The sequence below is a fragment of the Cicer arietinum genome, chromosome 3 (assembly GCF_000331145.2).
Source record: "Cicer arietinum cultivar CDC Frontier isolate Library 1 chromosome 3, Cicar.CDCFrontier_v2.0, whole genome shotgun sequence".
Classification (NCBI taxonomy): domain Eukaryota; kingdom Viridiplantae; phylum Streptophyta; class Magnoliopsida; order Fabales; family Fabaceae; genus Cicer; species Cicer arietinum.
This window is the reverse complement of record NC_021162.2, coordinates 3,752,604-3,776,620: the sequence shown is the minus strand read 5'-3', so window position 1 is coordinate 3,776,620 and position 24,017 is coordinate 3,752,604. Positions and strand designations below refer to the sequence as shown.

At 36.1% G+C, this 24,017-nt stretch overlaps 1 protein-coding gene across 3 annotated transcripts in view; it reads right to left on the bottom strand.

Annotated features, from left to right (window-relative positions):
* Window positions 1-744: 744 nt before the first annotated feature.
* LOC101494974 (CSC1-like protein HYP1) overlaps window positions 745-24,017 on the bottom strand; it is a 36,895-nt gene continuing 13,622 nt past the window's right edge. For all 3 annotated transcript variants that reach the window (XM_073365681.1, XM_004491793.4, XM_073365682.1), the window contains 5 exons: window positions 12,713-13,011; window positions 11,942-12,218; window positions 11,409-11,684; window positions 10,838-11,071; window positions 745-1,233 (listed from right to left, as the gene is read on the bottom strand). In XM_073365681.1, the coding sequence (XP_073221782.1) occupies window positions 1,030-1,233; window positions 10,838-11,071; window positions 11,409-11,684; window positions 11,942-12,218; window positions 12,713-13,011 (1,290 nt within the window). In that variant the 3' untranslated portion in view covers window positions 745-1,029. The remainder of the gene's footprint in view (window positions 1,234-10,837; window positions 11,072-11,408; window positions 11,685-11,941; window positions 12,219-12,712; window positions 13,012-24,017) is intronic.

Genomic DNA, 24,017 nt, shown 5'->3' with positions numbered 1-24,017 from the left:
GTATATAAAAATGTGATGTGTGAGTATAATAATTTGAGAATTTATTTTAATATATTATATATTAATTATTTCTGACTGAATACATCAACTGTTATTTATTTATTTTATTTTGAATACATCAACCTCTTTAAATGTCATTTTTAATTATTTTTCATTTTAGATGGAGCAATGGATAATAGCTCCATGCTAGAAATGCTAATCGTGGATCTTCTAGTTACAATTTGCTTTTGAAACTGCTATTCATAAGGCATTGGATAATACATATTTCAAACAAGGAGCTGCTATTCAAAACTTTTTCTTTTTAAATACCTCACTAAAATTCAAACTCTATGTTTGATGTTATCCAAGATTTACAAATATAGCTGAATTTTAATGAACTTTATATTCTAAAACAAGGAATTTCTCTCGGATTTAGGAAAAATTAAATGCTTAAATCATCTAGTTATAGCATTATCCAGTTATAGTATTCCAAAAACAATGAGTGTCTTTAGGACATTGCTTAAGAACTCCAAATAAAGTATTTATTTATCAAAATAGTCAAGTATTTCAATTTCCAAAGTATTGAATAGACAACTTTCAATAAAATTTTACTATTTTAGTCTCTAAAACAATGTCTTCAAAGCACTCATTAGAAAAAAGATCAAATTTGTAGACAACAAGACGAACCATATATAGACCTTATGTTGAGATGACACTCTTTTCTTCGAATGTGATTCATTCATGCTTCTTCCAACAGTGTTGATCTTGGAACAAGTTTTCATTCTATCATATAGACATCACAATTTCAATCATACATAATACCTATTTGAAATGCTTATTTATCTACTGAGATTGCAGTTGCAATATGGTTAGAATTCTAATATGTAATCTAGAAGAGAGAAAAAAAAAGAACAAAAAAGAGTGCCAACAAACAAGACCTTGCAAGCATAATTTCTCATTTCTAATAACGTACACAAAAACAACAGACATGCAGCATATAAGACCATCAAATCAAAACTGAAAGGTAGATATAAATTAAGGTAAATGGTCTTATACAAGCATGTCTTCGGACGAACTCTCTGTGTTGTTAGTTTTGCATCTTGAGTTACTTAGTAGTGGAGACCTGTGACTACGAAACCTTCCGGTATATTTGATGGGCATTAGAGCTGGATCATTATAGGCATTTGTCAACTTGTCATAAAATTCAGACATGTTCGGATTATTTTGATTGTCTCTGTCTTTCTTGATCAAACACTGCAGAAGACATAAATTTCATAAGAACGCAAAAAGAGAAAAACTAACAATTGAAAAAAAAATAAAAAAACAGCTGTATATGCCACGTCAATTAAGAATAAAATGCTGAAGATATTATCATCATGCATTTCATCAGTATATTGCAACATTCTCTAAAGTATGAAAACTAATTAGTGGAAGCCAATCCAACAACAAAGTGAACATCAAGAACACTGAGGAATAAGATGAAAAACATAAATAAGTTTCAAAGAAGGGGAGATGAAAATTGTTGAAGAATCAAGAGAAATCAAATTTTATTATCTTTTATTTTATATTATTATGTTTATTTGTATGTTATAATTATGTCATTATTACTCAGTATTACTATTGTAATTTCTTTTCAGGAAAGTATTTTGTCTTTTACTTTCTTGAGCTCTGGTTAGGGTTTTGTAAACCTTTCCACAACCCAATAGGTTTTGGCGCTCCAACCAACTGAGCTAAATGGTCCACAATACATGGAAGGTAGCCCTTATGTTTAGCGGCGATAGTGACGATGGTTTGGATAAAAAAATCAGAAGTAGTCAACAACAGCGACAATATTGGTTTAGGCAGCGGCTCAGGCGGTAGTGGCATCAGCCCTAATGGCATTTGCAGCGGCCCAGATGGAAATAGCGGTCGGAATGATTTATCTATAATGGCCAAAAAAGTTGGAACCCATACATTAAATGAAAAAAATTATGTCGAATGGTCCCAAACCGCAAGATTGATACTAGACGGTAAGGGAAAATATGGTTTCCTAACAGGAGAAGTGCAAATGCTTGCCATAACTGATCTGAATTATATGTTTTGGAAATCTGAGAACTCTGTTATTATTGTTTGGCTGCTTAGTAATATGGAATCAACAATTAGAAAATCTTTTATCTTTTTGCCTACTGTGAAGGAAGTTTGGGAGGTTGTCAAAGAAACATATTCTGATATTCAGAATTCTTCTCAAATTTTCGATCTCAAATCACGATTCTGGCATGACAAACAAGAAGATAGAGATGTCACTACCTATTATAATGAGTTGATGTCACTATGGCAAAAATTGGATCTCTTCTATGATGATTATTGGAAGTGTCGTGAGGACAATGTTTTGTTTCTTAAGAGACAGGAGAACAACCGAGTATTCATGTTCTTGGTTGGGCTTAATAAGCGAGTTGATGAAGTCCGAGGCAGAATATTAGGAAAGATTCCATTGCCATCACTTCAGGAAGCGTTCTCAGAAGTTAGAAGAGAAGAGGCGAGATTGTTGGTTACGATTTTGTCCATTAAGGGACTGTTGTACAGCTTTCATTAGTTGTACCGTAGGAATATTCTCTTACCATTTAATAGCCTCATAATTTCTCTCTTTTATTGTAAATAATTAAGTTAATTAGGATTTAATTAGCTTTCTGTTTTACTTGTACTCCCTATGCTATTTATATCATATTGTATTCTGTACAAAATTAATAAGAAATACAATAAATTCACATGGTATCAGAGCTACAGTTCTGATCCAAACAAAAAAAAAAGATTTTCTCATTGAAGAAAAACAGAGCAGCATCCTAGATGCTGACCCTAAGGCAGCAGCGACTAGAAACACCACCAATCATCATGAAACAACTATCATTACTAGCTACAAACTCAATGGACAGAACTACACACAGTGGTCCAGATCTGTCTGCATCTTCCTCCAAGGAAAAAGAAAGGAAGACTACATCACTAGCGAGGCTAGGCAGCCAAAAAAAGACTGATCCCAGCCATGAAAAATGGAAACTTAAAAACAGTATGGTTATGACATGGTTGTTCAACTCCATGACTAATGAGTCTGATGAAAATTTCATGTGTTATGACACTGCTGCAGAAATATGGAAGGCAGCTGAGGAGACCTACTCAAATGTGGACAACACCTCAACCATATTTGAGATCAAAAGTCTCTTACACAATCTTCGACGAGGAGATTCTTTGGTCACCAAGTACTATCATACACTCACAAAATACTGGCAGCAACTTGACATCTATTCATACATAGAGTGGAAGTGCACATATGATGACAAAATCTACAAGAAACTGGTCGAGAAGGACATAATCTTTCAGTTCCTATTGGAACTGAATAAAAATTTGGATGAAGTGAGAGGGAGAATTATTGGAACTAATCTTTTCCCTAGCATTCGTGAAACATTTGCAGAAGTGAGAAGGGAAGAAAGCAAAGGAAAATCATGTTGGAAAGTCAAAGTGCAAGTTCAACCATTGAAGGCTTTGCACTTGCAGTAAGAGATCCACCAAAGAAAGGTAGAGGATGGTGCGATCACTGCAAGCGACTTGAACATACAAAGGAAACATGTTGGGTGCTTCATGGAAAACCCACAGATCTAAAACCACGGTTCAAGGACGCACGCGGATATGCTGTTGCTACTGATGAAAGTAAGTCCAAAAACATTGCAGAGGCCAGTCACTTCAACAAAGAACAAATAGAGATGCTGCAGAAACTGATGCAGTAGGCACTGCAAAACACTAGTACCTCTTCTTCCACTGCTACTCTTGCCCAAAAAGGTAATCTTTCTGCTGTCTTTCATGTAAGTCACCAGAAAACAAACTCTTGGATTATTGATTCTGGTGCTTCAGATCACATGACTGGAGACATCAATGTATTTAGTAAATACACTCCATGTCAAGATGGATTTTTTGTTCGGATAGCATATGGTACCACCTTCAAGGTGGTTGGTAAAGGTTCAGTGGTTATCTCTAAAGATATTACTCTTGATTCAGTTTTACATGTTCCTAAACTAGATTGCAGTTTTTTGTCTATCTATAAATTAACCAAAAACATAGAATGTGTTGCTAAGTTCTTATCACATTTTTGTGAATTATACGATATGAATTCAGGGAAGATGATTGGCAATGCTGAGGAGAGTGAAAGCCTTTACTTCTTAAGAATTGAAGACCAAAATAAGAGATCCTACAAGGCTGCTATTATGCTTTCATCAAAGAATGATAATGATGTAATGTTATGGCATTATCGCCTAGGACACCCAAATTTTATGTATGTGAAAAAAATGTTTCCATCCTTATTTAATAAAGACTCTGGTTCTTTAAAATGTGAAGTGTGCGAATTAGCCAAACACACCAAATCCCATTATTTCATACAACTGTCTAAACCTTTCACATTCATTCATAGTGATGTGTGGGGACCTTCAAGAGTGAGCAATGTTACTGGATCAATGTGGTTTGTCACCTTTATTGACGATCATACAAGAGTCACTTGGGTGTTCCTCATGAAAGAAAAATCAGAAGTTGGGAGCATATTCGAGAACTTCCATAAAATGGTCCAAACTCAATTTCAAAGCAACATTCAAGTACTAAGAACTGATAATGGAGGGGAGTACTTCCACCACACCCTTGGTAATTACCTTACCAAAAATGGCATTATACACCAAACATCATGCCCATATTCTCTAAACAGAATGGGACAGCAGAGAGAAAAAATAGGCACCTATTGGAAGTCACTCAAGCCCTCATGATGTCCATGAACGTACCTAACCATTTTTTGGGAGATGTAATCCTCTCTTCATCCTACTTAATAAATAGAATGCCCTCCAAAACGCTCAACCTAAATACACCACACCAAACCCTCTTGTCCCTTTATCCCTCGACCAAACTCCTCACAAATCTTCCACCAAAGATTTTTGGATGTACTGCCTTTGTACATGACCAAAAGCCTAACCTCAATAAGTTGGACCCGAAAGCCATCAAGTGTATCTTCTTGGGATACTCTCCTACCAAGAAAGGATACAAATGTTACTGCCCCCTAAAAAGACGAATCTATCACACAATGGATGTAACTTTTTTTGAAGACAAGGCCTTTTATCCCAAAGTTGGCATTCAAGGGGAGAAAGGTACAATTGATTAACACCAACCTTGGGAAATTACAATACCAGAATATGTCCCACATGAACCTGTCTTAACCACCCCACCTGAACCTGTCCAAATCCCTCCTGAATCTGTCCAAATCACTAAACACATAATTTGTCCCAATAATTGTTGAACCTGAACTGGACCAGCAAACAACCACTCTTGAGGTTACCAAGCCAACAAATGGAGCTCCAACAATTGGTCAAAAAGGAAAACCAAATGGAGGAAAAGAACTGCAAGTATACATAAGGAAGAAGAACAAGCAACAAACTCTTGAGGAAGTAAAAGCATGCACTCTTCCAAAGCAGAACCAAGACTCTGCCCAATTCAGATCCTGAACCTACTCACAAAGGTAGCATATTGTGCATTAACTCTTCCTCTAATTTATCTGATAATGTCACTAATGACCAAGACCTAGACTTACCTATTGCTATGAGAAATGGAGTAAGGTCTTGTACCAAACACCTAATTGCAAACCATGTTTCTAGTGAAAGATTATCGCAGGGGTACAAGAACTTCATCAGCTTTGTGGACAGTATTGAAATTCCTCAAAACTTTCATGAAGCTGTCCTAATTCCAAAATGGAAGACTGCTGTAATGGAAGAAATTAAGGCACTTGAAAAGAATGGCACATGGCAGCTCTCCCACCTACCAAAGGGGAAGAAGGCAGTTGGATGCAAAATATTCTTAGTAAAATACAACGTAGATGGGAGTGTAAACAGGTACAAAGCTCGATTGGTGGCAAAAGGATTCACCCAGTCCTATGGGGTGGATTATGAAGAAACCTTTGCACCTATAGCAAAGTTGAATTCAGTTCGTGTACTCTTTTCCCTAGCAGTAAATTTGGACTGGTCACTTCACCAGTTAGATATAAAAAATGTTTTCCTAAATGGTGAACTTGAAGAAGATGTCTACATGAGAATACCATTTGGACTTGAAACATCAGAAAACTCGGGCAAGGTATGTAAACTCAAAAAGTCACTATATGGACTCAAGCAATCCCCTCGGGCTTGGTTTGATAGGCTCACAGGAGTGGTTAGGATACATGGCTTATCCCAGTGTCAAACTGACCACACAATGTTCTTAAAGCATTCAAAGGAAGGCAAGGTAACCATTTTCATTGTCTATGTGAATGAAATTATTATCACAGGTGACGATTATTTTGAAATTGAAGGACTGGAAATGATTCTAGCTAAGGAATTTGAAGTCAAAGATCTGGTCAATTAAGGTATTTTCTGGGAATGGAAGTGACACGATCCAAACATGGAATCTATTTATCTCAAAGGAAATATACACTTGACTTACTTCAACAAACAGAGATGTTGGGATGCAGGCTAGAAGAAACTCCTATGGAATCCAATGTGAAAATTGGAAAGGAAAAAGAGAGTCCACCTGCTAACAAAAGAAAGGTATCAAAAGTTGGTTGGGAAACTTATCTACCTAACCCACACACGACCAGATATTGGTTTTTCTGTTAGCATGGTTAGCTGTTACATGAATGACCCTAGGGAAGCTCACATGAAAGCAGTTAACCGCATCCTGCAGTATCTGAAAAAGGCACCAAGGAAAGGGTTGCATTTCAAGAAGGACACAAGCAGGAAAATAAAAATATTTACTGATGCAGATTGAGCAAGTTCAGCGACTAATAGGAGATCAACCGGTGAATATTGCTCATTTGTATGGGGCAACTTAGTGACCTCGAGAAGCAAGAAACAATTTGTGGTTGCTAGAAGCAGTGCAGAAGCTGAACTTAGGTCCATGGCACATGAGATTTGCAACGGGGTGTGGCTGCAAAGGATGCTTGCAAAACTACACGTTTACACTAACCATGGAGTAAGCCTATTGTGCGATAACAAAGCTGCCATAAGCATTGCTAAAAATCCTGTGCAACATGACAGAACAAAGAATGTTGAAATTGATAGACACTTCATCAAGGAAAAGGTTGACAATGGGCTAATTTCTCTCCAGCACACACCCTCAAGCCACCAAACTGTTGATATCTTGACCAAGGCACTTCCTAGAGCCACCTATGAAAACTTAAGATTTAAGTTGGGCATGATTGACATCTATGACCCAACTTAAGGGGGAGTGTTGGTTACGATTATGTCCATTAAGGGACAACTGTACAGCTTTCATTAGTTGTATCGTAGGAATATCCTCTTACCATTTAATAGCCTCATAATTTTCCTCTTTTATTGTAAATAATTGAGTTAATTAGGATTTAATTAGCTTTCTGTTTTACTTGTACTCCCTAGGCTATTTATAACATATTGTATTATGTACAAAATCAATAAGAAATACAAGAGACAAGGTGTTATGATGGGTAAGACACCTTCTGTCGGTGAGGTTGAAAGCTCTGTCCTAGTCACTAAGAATGAAGACGGGAAGAGAGATGGCAAGAAACTATGGTGCAAACATTGCAAATGTCTATGGCACACATGTGATACATGTTGGGAGCTCCATGGAAAACCTCTAAATTGGAAGAAAAAAGAAAGAAACGAAGGTCATGCCCTCCAAGCTGGTACCTCTGATCAAGAGAAGCAGTCTCCTTCAAGCCCATCTCCTTTCACCAAAGAACAATTAGATCAATTGTACAAACTCCTTGAGTCTCAAACTCTTTCTTGCTCTATAGCTCAGAGAGGTAATTTTCCAAATACTGCTCTACTTAGTGTCACTCCCAGCCATACTTGGATTATCGATTCTGGTGCTACTGATCATATGACTAGGGAGTCGAGTCTGTTTTCTTCTTATAGTCCTTGTGTAGGTAACCACAAAATTAAAATTGCAGATGGGCTCTCTTTCAGCCATTGCAGGGAAAAGTTTTGTTATTCTGTCACCTAAGTTAACCTTAAAAGATGTCTTACATGTTCCTAATTTATCATGTAATATGTTATCCATTACTAAATTAACAAGGGATATAAATTGTCAAACTAACTTCTTTTATTCTCATTGAACTTTTAAGGATTGAAGCACGGGGAAGATGATTGGCAATGCTAAGGAGAGTGGAGGACTCTATTATCTTGACAATGGACTCGACTTCAAAGACCAACCAAAAACAAGTACCTGCTTTGAATCTATTTTTGTTTCTTCTAATAATGATGATATTATGTTATGGCATTTATGGTTAGGACATCCTAGTTTTCCGTATTTGAAACATTTGTTTCCTAAATTACTTTCTAAGAAGGATCCGTCTTTATTTCATTGTGAAACTTGTGAATTGGCTAAACATTGTCGTTCTTCTTTTTCTACACAATTATATAAACAATAAAAACCGTTTGCATTTATTCATAGTAATGTTTGGAGTCCTAATAAAATAAACACATTTTCTAATAAGAAATGGTTTATAACTTTTATTGATGATCATACTAGAATTTGTTGAGTTTATCTATTGAAAGAAAAATCAAAAGTTTGACAGGTTTTCAAAAATTTCTTTAAAATGGTGAACACTCAATACCAAACAAATATTCAAGTCTTTAGAAGTGACAATGGTAAAGAATATTTTAATATACTTTTGTCCGATTTTTTTCTTGCAAATGGAATTGTTCATCAAAGTTCTTGTGTTAATACACCCCAACAAAATGGAATTGCAGAGAGAAAGAATAGGCATCTTCTTGAGGTTGCTAGAGCTTTACTATTTGCAAACAAAGTTCCATAATATGTGTGGGGTGAAGCTGTTTTAACTGCATCATATTTAATTAATCTAATGCCATCTAAAGTTTTAGATTTTCATACCCCTCTTGATGTTTTTTGAAATTATTTTCCTTTGACTAGTGTCTGCTGATTTGCCACTAAAAGTTTTTGATTGCACTGCTTTAGTTCATGAACATAAACACCCTGACAAACTCGAGTCACGAGCAATAAAATGTGTTTACCGGTTACTCTCCATCTCATAAGGGGTATCGGTGTTTTGAACCAAAATCAAAAAGAATTTTTGTAACTATGGATGTTACTTTTGTTGAAAATCAACCATTTTTTATTGACATTCATCTTCAGGGGGAAAATTTGAAGGAAGATTCATCTTTTACTTTTGAAACCATCATTACTTTAAGTGATAAAGTATTGTCACATAGTTCTGAGACTTATATTGATGCACCAAAATAAAATGCCCAAGAATCCATATTGGAACTCAATCCACTTATGAATGAGGTTTCGACAGATTCAGGGGCGAAAATTTCAAATCAATATTACAATGATCAAATTCTTGATCTCAATAATAATGAGGGACCACCTGAAAAGCCACAACATAATGACTCAGATAAAGAGACATAAAGCAGGTTTACTACAATTGACCCTACTTGGAAGGGAAATGTCTTTGAAAGAAGAAACCATAAACAGATAAATGAAGGACCCATTCTCCAACCCTTCCAAGATTCTGAACCAATAGATAATCCAACACATCATCTTGATACAGGTAAGTCTTCTTCTATTCTTAAGAGTCATGTCGAGTATCCTGATATAGACCTTCCTATTGCAATTAGAAAATTTGTTAGATCATGCACTAAATATCCTTTGTCTAATTATGTGTCATATTTAAAATTGTCTTCATTTGTTGCATTTACCTCTAAGTTGTCTACTGTAGAAATTCCAAAAAATATACAGGAGGCTCTAAAAATTCCAAAGTGGAAGGAAGCTGTTCTTGAGGAGATGAGAGCTCTTGAGAAGAATCAAACTTGGAGAGTCATGATGTTACCTACAGGAAATAATATTGTTGGCTGTAAATGGGTATTTACTGTGAAATATAATTCTGATAACACAGTTGAAAGATACAAGGCACACTTGGTTGCTAAAGGGTTTACTCAGACATATGACATTGATTATTTAGAGACTTTTGCTCCCATTGCCAAATTAAACACTATTAGAGTTCTCTTGTCCTTGGCAGTGAATTTAGATTGGTCTCTTAACCAACTTGATGTAAAGAATGCTTTTATGAATGGTGATTTGGAGGAGGAAGTATACATGGATAGCCCACCTGGCTTTGAAGATAAATTTGGTTCAAATGTGTGCAAACTACAAAAATCCTTTTATGGTCTCAAGCAATCCCCAAGGGCTTGGTTTGAAAAATTCACTCGGTCGGTCAAAAGTCAAGGATATATGCAGTGTAGAAGCTGAATTCAAAGCAATGCCTCAAGGAATCTGTGAACTTTTATGGATCCGTAAACTTTTGGACGAACTGAAAATGAAAGTTGACTCACCCTTAAAATTGTTCTGTGATAGCAAAGTAGCAATAAGTATAGCTCACAACCCTGTACAACATGATAGAACCAAACATATTGAGATTGACCGTCATTTCATAAAAGAAAAAATTGATGCTGGAATTAATGCCTGCCATTTGTGACTTCAATCAGCAAACTACTGATATCTTGACAAAAAGTTTGGCAAGACCCAATTTCGAGCGACTTATAGCCAAGTTGGGCATGACAGATGTCTATGCACCAACTTGAGGGGGGTGTTGAAGAATCAAGAGAAATCAGATTTTATTCTCTTTTATTTTATAGTATTATGTTTATTTTTATTTTATAATTCTGTCATTATTATTCAGTATTACTATTGTAATTTCTTGTCCTATATAAACAGCTTAGGGCTGTAGTAATAATATATGAAAGTATTTTGTCTTTTACTTTCTTCAAAAACCATACAAGCATCATTATCAAGAAAATAATAAGAAATTAGCTTTAGTTCTCAACCAACGTACTTCAGCAGAAAAAGCCTTGAAAATAGGAAAGAACCGCTTCTGGCAGTACTCATTGAAAAGAAGTGTGAGAATAGGAAGAGGAAGAGTCAAGCCAGATGCTATTGGAAGCTTCTTCAGCCCAAATATACCAATTACTATGATGTGCATTAGTAACAATGAAAAAATTGTGTAGTTGTGTACTGTTGGCCAAAACTCTCCTCCAGTCTCGAACTTTGGCACATAAACATATAACAGCTGTCAACAAAAGAAATTTAAGGTATCATTACAATTTTAGAGTGAACAAACCATATTTTGCATCTAGATCTTATCAAAGAGAATAAAATAATTTAGACTTATGAGTGAAACTATAAGCATTAGATGGAAACATGATTGAGGCTAGGGAAAGTAGTTGATGAAATGCTTGATTGATGCACACAGATGCAGTACCCAGACAATAATTTTCATTTTTATCCCATAGTGTGCAAAGTGAGAACTTTTCATAAGCACTGGTAGTTTACCAAGTTATATTAAATGTATAGTCGACAACAACAAAGAAAGATAAGTATATATATTGAAAAAACAAATTGCAAACCTGATTGCGGTAAATGATGTATCCCCAACAAAAATAGACCAAGAGAAAAGGCAGTATCAGAGGAGCAAGGATAAAGTATGTTACACCAAGAAGACCAAAGAAAAGAATCCTGGGAATTTCACTGTGGTAAGGAATTGACGGTGCCTCAAAATCCTCACCACATTCTCCACCGAAAATTCTATTTACATAATTGTAAAAAAGTGGAATCAATTGAAAAAGTTCTGATGCTATATTAGTCCATCCGAATGTCACAACATATGCCATGAAGAATGATGCCTGCACCAAATATGTATAAAAAATGAGCTGCATATGATCCAAATCAAGTAATATCTTATGCATAAAATAGAAGATGTCGTTGCCTGCAAGTAAATACAGGTAATGCAGTGCGACAGTAACTACAAGAACAATTTTGGAAAGAGGCTCAAAATTGTAAGAAAGTTGTCCAATCTATCCACAAATCAGAAATAGATACCCCCGGATTCATCCCTGAAGCTAGCATTAAATTTGTGTAAAAAACTAGTCATTATTATCACCTGTGCTGGTACAGCTTCGGCTAGTACTCTAGGAAACTCTTTGGGCTCAAGAAAGTAATTCAATCGGTAGAGAGCTGATCCTGATAGTACGTTTGCAAAGAAAATGTTCCATATGGTAAACCATAATACTTTAGTGCATGCACTTTTTTGTATCTGACTCCATGAAATATATCCTTGCAAGGATGAAAGCATAATCATAACAGCTGGCACACAGGACAAAAACAACTGAAGAATCTGAATGGGAAGGTATCCTGTTATAACTTGGGTTACAACTGCCCTGCAAATAAATATTGAAAAACTTCATTTGCAAATCCCTGGAAAGATGCCAGACATTTATTTTCAATAAAATGTATGGAAAGATGCCAGGGTATATGTTAAATTTATGGTAAGATGTAAGCCAATGAAGTTTTCCATGGAAGGATGTATGCCAGGGTTATGTGATTCTTATTAGGCAGAATAAAATGTATGCTTAAAATCTCACTTGAAAATAATTCTCATTCCTCATGTAATTGAAAATGTATGTCGGTTTGCATATTATAGTTTAATTATACACTGACAGCGTAAATAAATTTAACATAGACGTCAGATCATATTTAACCATCTTGGTACAGGGTAAATGGGTTTAAAAAAGTAGTATCATGTTATAGTGAAATATGATTGGACGACTATGTTTACACAGTCAGTGTACTACTAAACTCTACATATTAATCTGACTCTTTGGCAAGCTTAAGTATAGGAAGGTAAAATTTGACATTAATATTTCCAACTTACAGTCTCAGCATGCCTTTCAGAGAAGGAAACATGGTTTCCAATTGATCAAGATGGGTAAGACCTTGAACTAGTGCAACTGGGATTAAAAATAAAATCGTAAGGGCGTTGCAGGCAACAAAAGCCACCAGCTTACTGATCCATCTTCTAATGAAAGTGACAGAAAAGAAAGGCCAATAAACATCATGAGGCTCTGGAGCTTGTTCAGTGATCCATTGGGTGGGATTGACACCTTCTTGAATGTTCAAAGCTATTGCAGCACCAAATCGTGACTTAAATGAGACGAAGGCAGCTGGAACTTCCTTTTAAATTGAAAGTAGTTATTAAACAAGTGAATGTATTAGATTACATATTCAACTCAACCACAAAAAATTATATCTAGTGTAGGATAGAACATCCAAATACAAAACTAGTAGTCAAAAGATAATTTAATGGATAAGAGGACGGCTATTCAAAATTATAACCAAGTCTGATTAAACTTATACTGACTAATTTGTCAATATTGGCTTAAGTCTTGATTTCAAACAAACAGAGAACTTTTCAGCTCAGCATGTGATTAACAGTTTGATAAACTTGGTGCATGATATGCAAACCAAATATTCTTTTAAAGTTTTTCTTTGTCTTGAATTGTTCTTTTGGAAAGATTTGTGGTAGATACTAAATATTGTACGCACAATTATGTGGTATTTCTTATTGATTATGAAACTAATACAAGGAGGTACCTATGTGCATTAATCTAGCCTAAAAACTAGGAAAGAATAAATTCCTAAAAATGCTGTAACTGCTGCTTTAATCTATTACATTTGTTGAAGATCAGTGCATATCAAGCAGAATCAACAGATTCTGATATGTACAGCTAATCAGGACATAATGTAAATAATAATTAGTTGATTTTCTGTTTTACTAGAGAATAATTTCCCCTGATTTTTAGGCTAGAATAGCACTTAGATTTGAGTCTCGTGTAAATACACTCCTTGTATCATTTACCCTCCCTAACCTAGCGCCGCCAAGCCATGGAAGACAAATCTGATGAGTAAGTGTCCCGAGAAGGGGGACCCCAAACTCCAAAAATGGCAGCTTGAAAACAGCCATGTGATGTCTTGGCTGATCAACATCATGAAAAATGAAATTGGAGAAAAATTCATGTTCTATGACACTGCAAAAGAAATATGGGATGTAGTGAAGGAGACATACTCAAAATGTGGATAATACATCTGCTGTGTTTGAGATAAAAAGCATACTCCATGACCTTCGGCAGGGAGTTCTCTGTAGAGAGGATCGAAAAAAGTACAAAGAGCTGGTTGAAAAAGATAGAATTTACAAGTTCTTGTTGGGACTAAACATGGATCTTGATGAAGTTCGTGGAAAAATCCTTGGAACCAAACCACTTCCCAAGATTCGGGGAAGCCTTTTCAGAAACGAGAAGGGAAGAAAGTCGGAGGAAACTCATGCTAGGGACATCTATCACAGCCCCATCCATTGGGAGCTCAGCAATGGCAGCAAGAGGAGACCAGTCGCGGCCATCACAAAGAAAAACCGCCCCTAGTGTGATCATTGAAAAAGGCCGGGCCAGGCCACACCAAGGAAATGTGTTGGATCATACATGGAAAACCTTCCAAAGCAAAACAGTTCAAAGGCAAGGAAAGCAGAGGCAACACAGTCTTTAACCATCAAGAAGTTGAGGTAAATTCTAACTCATCTCCATTCAGCAAAGAACAAATGGAGGCTCTTCAAAAACTCCTCCAGCAACTTTACTAACTGCAGAAAAAAGTGGTACTGCTGTTGTAGCCCAAAAAGGTAAATTCTTACATGCTCTAAACACTAGTAAGGAAAAAATAAAGTCATGGATCATGGACTCTGGAGCTTCAGATCACATGACTAGAAATATTACTTTGTTTAGTAGTTTTTCTCCATGTCCCTACAATTACACTGTCCGAATAGCTGATGGTTACACATTCTAAGGTCATGGGAAAAGGAACAATTATTATTTCTTCAAATATTACACTTGACTCAGTTTTGTATGTGCCAAAACTCAACTGTAACCTGCTGTCGATTAGCAAGATTACAAGAGATTTGAAATATGTTACTAAATTATTCCCTAAACTGTATGAATTTCAGATTTTGGAATCGGAGAAGACTATTGGCAATGCTAAAGAGTGTGTTCGACTCTACCTCCTTCTATAATGTTGTGGCACTATAGACTAGGCCACCCAAATTTCATGTACTTGAAAATATTTTTCCTTCATTATTCAATAAAAACCAGAAGTATTTTCAGTGTCAAATTTGCCAATTGTCTAAACATACCTGCAGCCAGTTTATATCCAGCCCTATAAGTCATCTCAACCTTTTTCATTAATCCAGAGTGATGTATGGGGACCATCAAGAGTTAACAACATTACTAACTAAAGATGGTTTGTCACCTTTATTGACGATCACACACATCAGTAGGGAGAATCTTTGAAATATTTCACAACATGGTGCAAACACAATTTCAAAGCAAAATTCAGGTACTTAGAACTGACAATGGTTGAGAGTATTACAATCTTGCTCTAAATTTCTATCTTCAAAAGGTTGGAATTGTTCACCAAAGATCTTGTGTGGACGTCCCACAACAGAATGGAGTTGCCAAAAGAAAAAATAGACACCTTCTGGAGGTGACTAGATCAATCATGTTAGCCACTAATGTTCCAAAATATTTTTGGGGAGAAGCTGTCCTTTCAGCAACACATCTCATAAACAGAATGCCTTCCCGTATCCTTGATTTTAAGACTCCTTTTTCCATACTTCTAACCTTCTTTCCATCCAATAAAATTCTCCCCACCAAAAAGGATACAGATGTTACTCTTCTCTAACTAAACTTTTTTACCACACTATAGATGTAACATTCTTTGGAAATCAGCCTTATTACACCAAAGTTGGCATTTAGGGGGAGCAGCCACACACTTATTCAACTGAAAAATTAGAAAATACCAACTTTTGGCACTTGAAATAACATAACCTGCACCAACACCCAACCCAGCCGAAACTGCACCTAAACCAATTGAAAATTCAGAATATCAATCTTTGGTCCTTGAGCTAACCAAACCTACACAAACCTCCTGCCCAGCCCAAACCTTTAACGCTCAATCAACCGAAACTGCGCCTAAACCAACTGAAAGGACATCAGAAATAGCAACAGAAACTGGTGCAGAAACCAATCAGGATGTAGTTGAAGTTTCAAGTTCATCACAGTCGAACCAAGGCCCAGAAGCACCACAAAGAAACTGGAACATTTATGAAAGGTGAAGGAGGAAGGAAGTAGATTCAAGCACAACTCAAACAGTCTCAGTATAAATAATAGTTGCAACATTTACATCTAATAATTACAAGTTAAGGGGATCAAATCAAATCTTGTTTTGTCTAACCTTTTTAGGAAAGTTGATAAATATAATTACAAATTAATATTATTTTCCGATTCACATCCCCCCTCAAATTGATGTAGTTGGTCAAAGAGCATCAATTTGCTAACTAGAAACTGATAGTGCGGACGAGGAACGGCGTTGGTAAGAATGTCAGCAACTTGAAATTGATTATTGATGTGAGAGATGGATATAATGTGATATCATAGGCTCACAGATAGAGTGACAATCTACTTCAATATATTTGGTGCACTCACGAAAAACAGGATTTGCAATAATTTGAATAGCACTTGTATTGACAGCATAGAGAGACGTAGGCTCTGTTTGAAGGAATCCAAGTTCAGCCAAAAGACCACGAAGCCAAATTATCTCATAATATGCATTAGACATGGCACGATACTTTGATTCAGTAGATGATTTAGAGACTCTTCTTTGTTTCTTACTTTTCCATGATATCAACGAAGAGTCAAGAAACATGCACCAAACAGTGACAGATCGCCAAGTGTCGGGACACCCGGCCCAATCAGCATCACTATAGGTAATCAATATGGGAGTTGTGCCAATGGAAAAAAAGAGATCCCGTTGAGAGGTACCTAGCAAATAGCGAATTATGCGACGAACTACTGCCAAGTGAAGATAGCGAGGAGAGTGCATGAATTGACTTACTTTTTGAACAGCAAATGATATGTCAGGTCGGGTAATTGTCAAATAATTAAGACTACCCACAAGTTGCTGATACAATATTTGATATGTCAGTAGGTCACCTTCATCTCGGTGATATTTCACATTAACCTCAAGAGGAGTGTCTACTGGATTAGTTGATTGGAGGCTTGCCATAGATATAAGGTATGTCGCATACTTATGTTGATGAAGAAATATACCCTTGGAGGTAGAATAAACCTCAAGGCCAAGGAAATACTGCAAGTTACCTAGGTCTTTCATATGAAATGAAGTTTGCAATTGATGTTTAAATTCCTAGATGGATGCCTGATCAGATTCAGTAATGACCATATCATCAACGTAAAGGAGAAGTAGAACAATGCCTGTAGATGTACGATGAATAAATAAAGAGGAGTCATACTGACTCTAAGTGAAAAAGAACTCAAGTAGAGTGGAACGAAATTTCTCACACCATGCTCTAGGTGCTTGTTTCAAACCATATAAAAAGCGTTTGAGCTTGAACACACCATAAGGTGAAGAAAATAGACCTTCAAGAGGAGTCATATAAAATATCTTCAGTTAGATCACCGTGAACATATGCATTCTTCACAATTATTTGATGAAGAGTCCACCCATTAGAAGCAGCTATAGAGAGTACAATGCGAATAGTTGCCATTTTGACTACCAGTGCAAATGTCTCATCATAAGCAATTTCATATTCCTGCTTGTTTTTTAAGGCAACCAATCGAGTCTTGTAACGGTTGAGGGATCTATCATAATTCAATTTTTAAGAGTACACCCATTTGCATCCTATGGATTTGATATGGGAAGGACAAGATACAATATCCCATGTGAAATTCTCTTGAAGAGTCTGAAGTTCCTTATTCAATGTTTTTATCTAGCGCACATCTTTAATAGTCTGTGAGTAACAAGTAGCAATAGATATGCTAGAGAGAGATGCAGACAAAGAAGTATATGAGGAATTATACTTGTCTGGTGAATATCTATTTGGTGCTTGAGACGCTCTACCAGAACGTCGTGGTTCAACGGCTACAGGGTCAAGTGGCGGATCAGTGTCGAGAAGGGGGGTTTTAATTTGTTGTTTGTGTTTTCTAACATATACATTTCCTAATTTAAAATGTTCTATAGATTGAGGCATAGTAGAAAAGTTGGGAAAAATAATAGTATCATTCATGGCAGGAGAAAGACATTGAAACATAAATTGATTATCAAAAAATGTCACATTCTTAGAAATGCAAAAGTGCTGGTTAGAAACATCATAGCACACAAAGTCCTTATGAGAGTGACTATATCCCATAAATGCACATTGAGTAGACTATGCTCCTAGCTTATGTCTTTCAAATAGAGGTAGGTGAACAAAACACACACATCCAAAATTATGTAAATCACTATAATCATACTGGATATTGAAAAAACAAAAAAAATGAGAGTCAAGATCTATAACCGTAGAAGGAAGATGATTGATCAGGAAGACAGTTCTAGAAAGAGCCTCCACCTAATATCAGGATGGTACAAAAGCTTGAAGAAGTAATGTGCGTGTTACATCAAGCAAATGGCGATTCTTACGTTCTACCATTCTATTTTGTTGAGGGTATTTGGACAAAGATTGTTGAGACAAGATACCTTTTTGTTGAAAAAACTCCTAAAACTCACGAGACATATACTCACCAATAGAGTCAGAGCCAAAAAATTTAACACTTGCTTGAAACTGAGTTTCCAACATATGTTATAAATTTCTTAAACATAGAAAACACTTCAGATTTAGACCGAAGAAAATATATCCAAGTAAAATGACTGCAATCATCAATAAATGTGACAAAATATTTATAGTGAGCATGAGAAGTTACAGGAGATATTCCCCATACATCACTATGAATCATCTCAAAACAAGTGGAAACACGATGAACACCAGAGGAAAAGGAAATGTTTTACTTTTAGCCAATTTACAAACAGAACTTGACACACAAGCATTAGAAACAACATTTTTATTTCCTAACAAACCTGTTTTAAATAAATGAGACAAAACAACAGAGTTTGGATGACGCAATTTTCTATGCCAATTCTCATAAGAATTCAAAACATTATTACAAGTAAGAGATAAATGATTGAAAATAAATTGGAGTGGAAACAATCTTCCCACTTTAGGCCCCTTAGCAATCACCTTCCCCGACACCTGCTCCTGCACAAGACAACCATCAAGAGAAAAACTAACATTACAATTCTTGTCCATCAATTGCCCAACAGGCAATAAATTGGAAGCAATCCTAGGTGATACAAGCACATCCCGAAAATCAAAGTTTATATCACCAACATGTGATAGAAATAGTATTACCATCAGCAATTTGAATTTTCTAATTATCATGATAAGAATGTAAATTCTGCAAGCATTTAGAAAAACCCATCATGTGATTCGATGCACCAGAATCAAGAAACTATGGATTGGAAATAGAAGACTTACCCTGAATTCCCAAGACTGAAAGAGCGGAAAGTACCATTTGTTGAATCATTTCAGGTTGTAGAGCACCACCAATAGAGGTGCTAGAATTGGAAGGACCGACTGCGGAGCTCGTAGTGGCATGGAATGCCTACACCGGACGTTGTGTTGGTCGTGGAGGGCACGTGGGACAGTCAGGGATATTATGACCTTGTTGTTTGCAATAATTACAAAACTTCTTATTACAACTACGAGCAACATGTCCAAACTATTAGCACGAGAAATATTGGACTTGTCGCATATCATGACCTTTACCTCAGCTCTGAGCAGTATATACAACTGTGAAGTTCGAAAGTGACAGTATCATGAGACATGGTTCCTTGAGTAAGGAGACGTTCCTCTCTGAGAAGTTCACCAACACATGTATCCAAAGAAGAAACACGATTTCTATTTAGCAAAGCACCTTTAACAGCCTCAAATTCTGAAGGTTCATGAGAAATTGATCTCGCTTACTGGTGTTGAGGACAACTTGGACATCCGCAAGAGAAGTCTTGGGAACCGCAGCAAATATAATAGCAGAGTGTTATGTCCAGAATAATATTCTTTAATGGAAAAATTACCTTGTTTGTAGTTCGCTATCTCTAGCTCCAAATGAAAATGTTTGGCCGTATTGTCCTGGTTGTAGATACTCTTCAAATAGTTCCACATTTCTTGAGCAATTGAAAAAGAGCACAAATTATAGATCATATGAGGATCAATAGTATTGAGAATCCAAGAAATAATCTTAGCATCTTTGATTTCCCATGCATCTAAGGCAGCTTTCTTTGTCGGTGTCTTAGAAACCCCATCAAGGTGACCTCCATAATCTTTTTCCTTTAACATACATTTGGACTGAAATTCCCAACCAGCGTAATTCTTTTCGGTAAAACGGACACAAAAATTGTCTCTTTCTTTTTCAGAAGTCATGAGATTGCATGTGCACAAATATTTTTTTTAATATGCAGCAAAAAAAAATTAATACAAAAAAACACCCAACACAAACATGTTCGTAAGCAAAAAAATAGAAACAAGCCCGTAAGCAATAAAATTAACCAATTCGCGATCATGCGCAAGAAGCACCATCAAGCAAGCAGCAATGAGAAGCAATAACGAGCAAGAATGACCTAGAAATGCTATCAACAAAACCAGAATCAAGATCGAGCAGCAACGAGAAACAATCTAGAACTCAACCCATAAGCACAATCTCAACATCGAAAAATTGTGAAAGACAATTAGGAATTGCCAAGATAAAACCAAGAGTCAAACAAGCAACCGCAAGCATCTACGATTGAGAGTTCGCAAAGTAATCACGAAACAACAAGCATGAACCAAAAACAGAAGAAACGATTTAAAGAGCAATCCAGTGGGATGTCGTTGAATAAAGCCAAGATTAACTAAGAGCTGACAGGTTTGATTGAACCTGCTGATATCGTGTCACAAATTAGGGCTTGATGCATTTTGCTTTGCATGTCTCAGTATAAATAATAGTTACAACATTTACATCTAATAATTACAAAGTAAGAGGATCAAATCAAATCCTGATTTGTCTAACCTATTTTAGGAAAACTGATAAATATAATTACAAATTAATATTATTTCCCAATTCACAATACAAGAGTTTGGTATAATTCGTAGTGAAGTCGATCACTCTGTATTTTATCGTCACTCAGTCCAATGGTGCATCTATCTTATTGTTTATGTGGATGACATTATCATAATTGGTAGTGATCAATAAGGAATACTCCAGTTGAAACAACATATTTCAAATTAGTTTCAAACTAAAGACCTCAATAAACTTCGTTATTTTTTTGGTATTGAGGTAGCCCAATCCAAGGATGGCCTTGTAAGTTCACAGAGGAAATATGTTATGGATATTTTTGAAGAAATAGGTCTACCGAATATCAAGCCAGTTGATACTATATGGATCCAAATGTCAAACTCCTACCTAATCAGGGGGAGTCTCTTTCAGATTAAGGAAGATATAGTAGATTGGTTGGAAAATTAAACTATCTCACAATCATATGTCCTGACATTTCCTTTGTTGTCGATGTGGTAAGCCAATTCTTAAATTTTCCTGGCCAAGAACATATGGATGCTATAATCCGAATTCTTAAATACATCAAAAGTGCTCCTGGAAAAGATCTCATTTATGAAGATAGAGGACATACTAAGATAGTTGGTTACTCAGATGCTAATTGGACAGACTCACCCATTGATAGACGATCCACTTCTAGGTATTATGTACTTGTCGGAGGAAATTTAAGATCTTGGAAGAGTAAGAAACAAAATGTTGTTGCAAGATCCAGCATTGAGGCAGAATACAGTGTCATGGCTCTAGTAACATGTCAGCTCATCTGGTTGAAACAGTTACCACAAGAACTTCAATTTGAAGAGACCAACCCAATGACACTATTATATAATAATCAAGTTGCATTGCACATTGCCTCAAATCCTGTTTTTCATGAGAGGACCAAACATATTGAGATAGAATGTCATTTTGTTAGAGAAAAGATCAAATCAGGCAACATCATCACTAGTTTTGTCAATTCCAATGATCAATTGGCAAATGTTTTGACAAAGGTGTTGCGAGGTCCTAGAATGTTATATATTTAGCAAGCTTAGTGCATTTGATTTATATGCTCTAGCTTGAGGGGGAGAGTTGAAAATAAAATAAGATCATGTAAATAAATAGAATATCTTGTAATTATTCCTATCATTATTTGTATTTATTGTTCATAGTCTATACAAAGAACTTTCGTTGTTTAGTTGAAACACACGGGTTTCTAACATGTCTCTCATGTTTCTCTTCTCATTCAACAGCTGCAAATCTAGATTGGTCATTGCACCAACTAGGCATAAAGAATGTTCTTCTAAATGGTGAGTTAGAAAGGGAGGTGTATATGCAAATACCACCAGGGCTTGAATCACCCGACACTTCAAATATGGTGTGCAAGCTTCGTAAATCTCTATGTTAAAACTCAGTGTATGTTTTAATTATTCCTTGATTGTGCAACATCCTAGGCTAATTGTTAGTAGTTCTAGTTAATACAACTTACTAGACATTGAATGTAATTATTGCAGCATCATTATAAATAGAAAGGTCTGTGATCTCATTAGAGATACAAGAAACACATAAATCACATAATTTTCATAGTATTAGAGCAACTTTTGATTATGTGACCTGTCTTTGTGCTTCACCACAGCTTTCGACGGCAATATTTGTTGTCGGCAGCACCACCTTTCAATCTTTTAATTTTTTGCCACAAACAATTGTTCATCATCGTCAACTTCGGTGGCCTTTCCGCTATCTTCTCTGCATTTTCCAGCTGCGCCATAACCAGCGTTTTTTTCCATAGTTTTGTGCTTATTTACACTATTATGTCGTGCCAACACTAGCTGCACCTTTTCCACTGCGACCCACTACCTAAAACCACCACACACTGCTGCACAATCCTCCGGCGGGCACGGCGGTGCTTTTCCCGTTGCCAACCGACAAAGCACACGCCATCACACGCATCCACCTTCTCTACGTGTGGGTGCCACATGTCGCCACCAAACACGCGCATGCACCTGTCTTTGTCCACCATATTTCATTGTTGGCTGTTGCAAACGACCCTCTACCACCTTTTGCGGGTCTTTTCATCATCTGGTGGTTTTTCATCAACATCTCATTTGCTGCTATGAGAACCTAATTTCAAGGACAAGATATCATTTGCTCACACAATCATTTTATACCCACCGACGATCAACTCAGTGGTGACTCTATTCTCACATATGAATCATATGAGTGGCATTCTCACCGATGATCAATCTAGTGGTGACTCTTCATACATGAATCATTGATGGGGCCTTATCTTCTCAAACTAGTCCAACAGTTTTTTTTTTGTGATAAAATGTTTTGATGTAACAAGCTTAAAGCATAGTAAGCTTTAGCTTGAGGGGAAGTGTTAAAATTCAATATATGCTTTAATTATTCTTTAATTGTGCAACATCTTAGGCTAATAGTTAGTAGTCCTAGTCAATACAACTTCCTAGGCATTGAATGTAATTATTGCAGCATCATTTTAAATAGAAAGGTGTGTGACCTTATTAGAGACACAAGAAACACATAAATCACATATTTTTCACTCTATATGGCCTTAAACAATCACCAAGGGCATGGTTTGACAGGTTATCAAGGAAGATGCTTTTGTTCAATGCCAAAACGATCATACTATATTTTCTAAGCATTTTGAAGATGGGGAGGTAGCTTTATTCATAATCTATGTTGATGATATTGTCATTACAGGAGACGACTATGATCAAATCAAGTATCTAAAGAGTCTCTTAGCCAAGGAAGTTGAAGTTAAGGATTTAGGTCAACTCAAATAATTTTAGGGATAGAAATTGCTAAAAAAAGAATGGAATTTATGTTTCTCAAAGGAAATAAACTCTGGATTTACTTCGAGAAACTGGAATGGTCGGATGCAAAGCTGCAAATACCCCTATAGAACCAGTAAAAAAAAGTGAAGAGGAATGTGTGCCAACTGATAAGGATAGATATCAAAGTCTAGTTGGAAAATTAATCTATCTAATTCATACAACACCAAACATTGGTTTTTCCGTGAGCTTGGCTAGCCGCTACATGTCAAACCCAACTGAGACTGATATGAAGAATGTGAATAGAATCCTCCAATACCTAAAAGGTACACCAGATCGAGGGCTCTATTTCCAGAAGAACTCCAACAAAGGTATTAAAGTCTACATTGATTCGAAT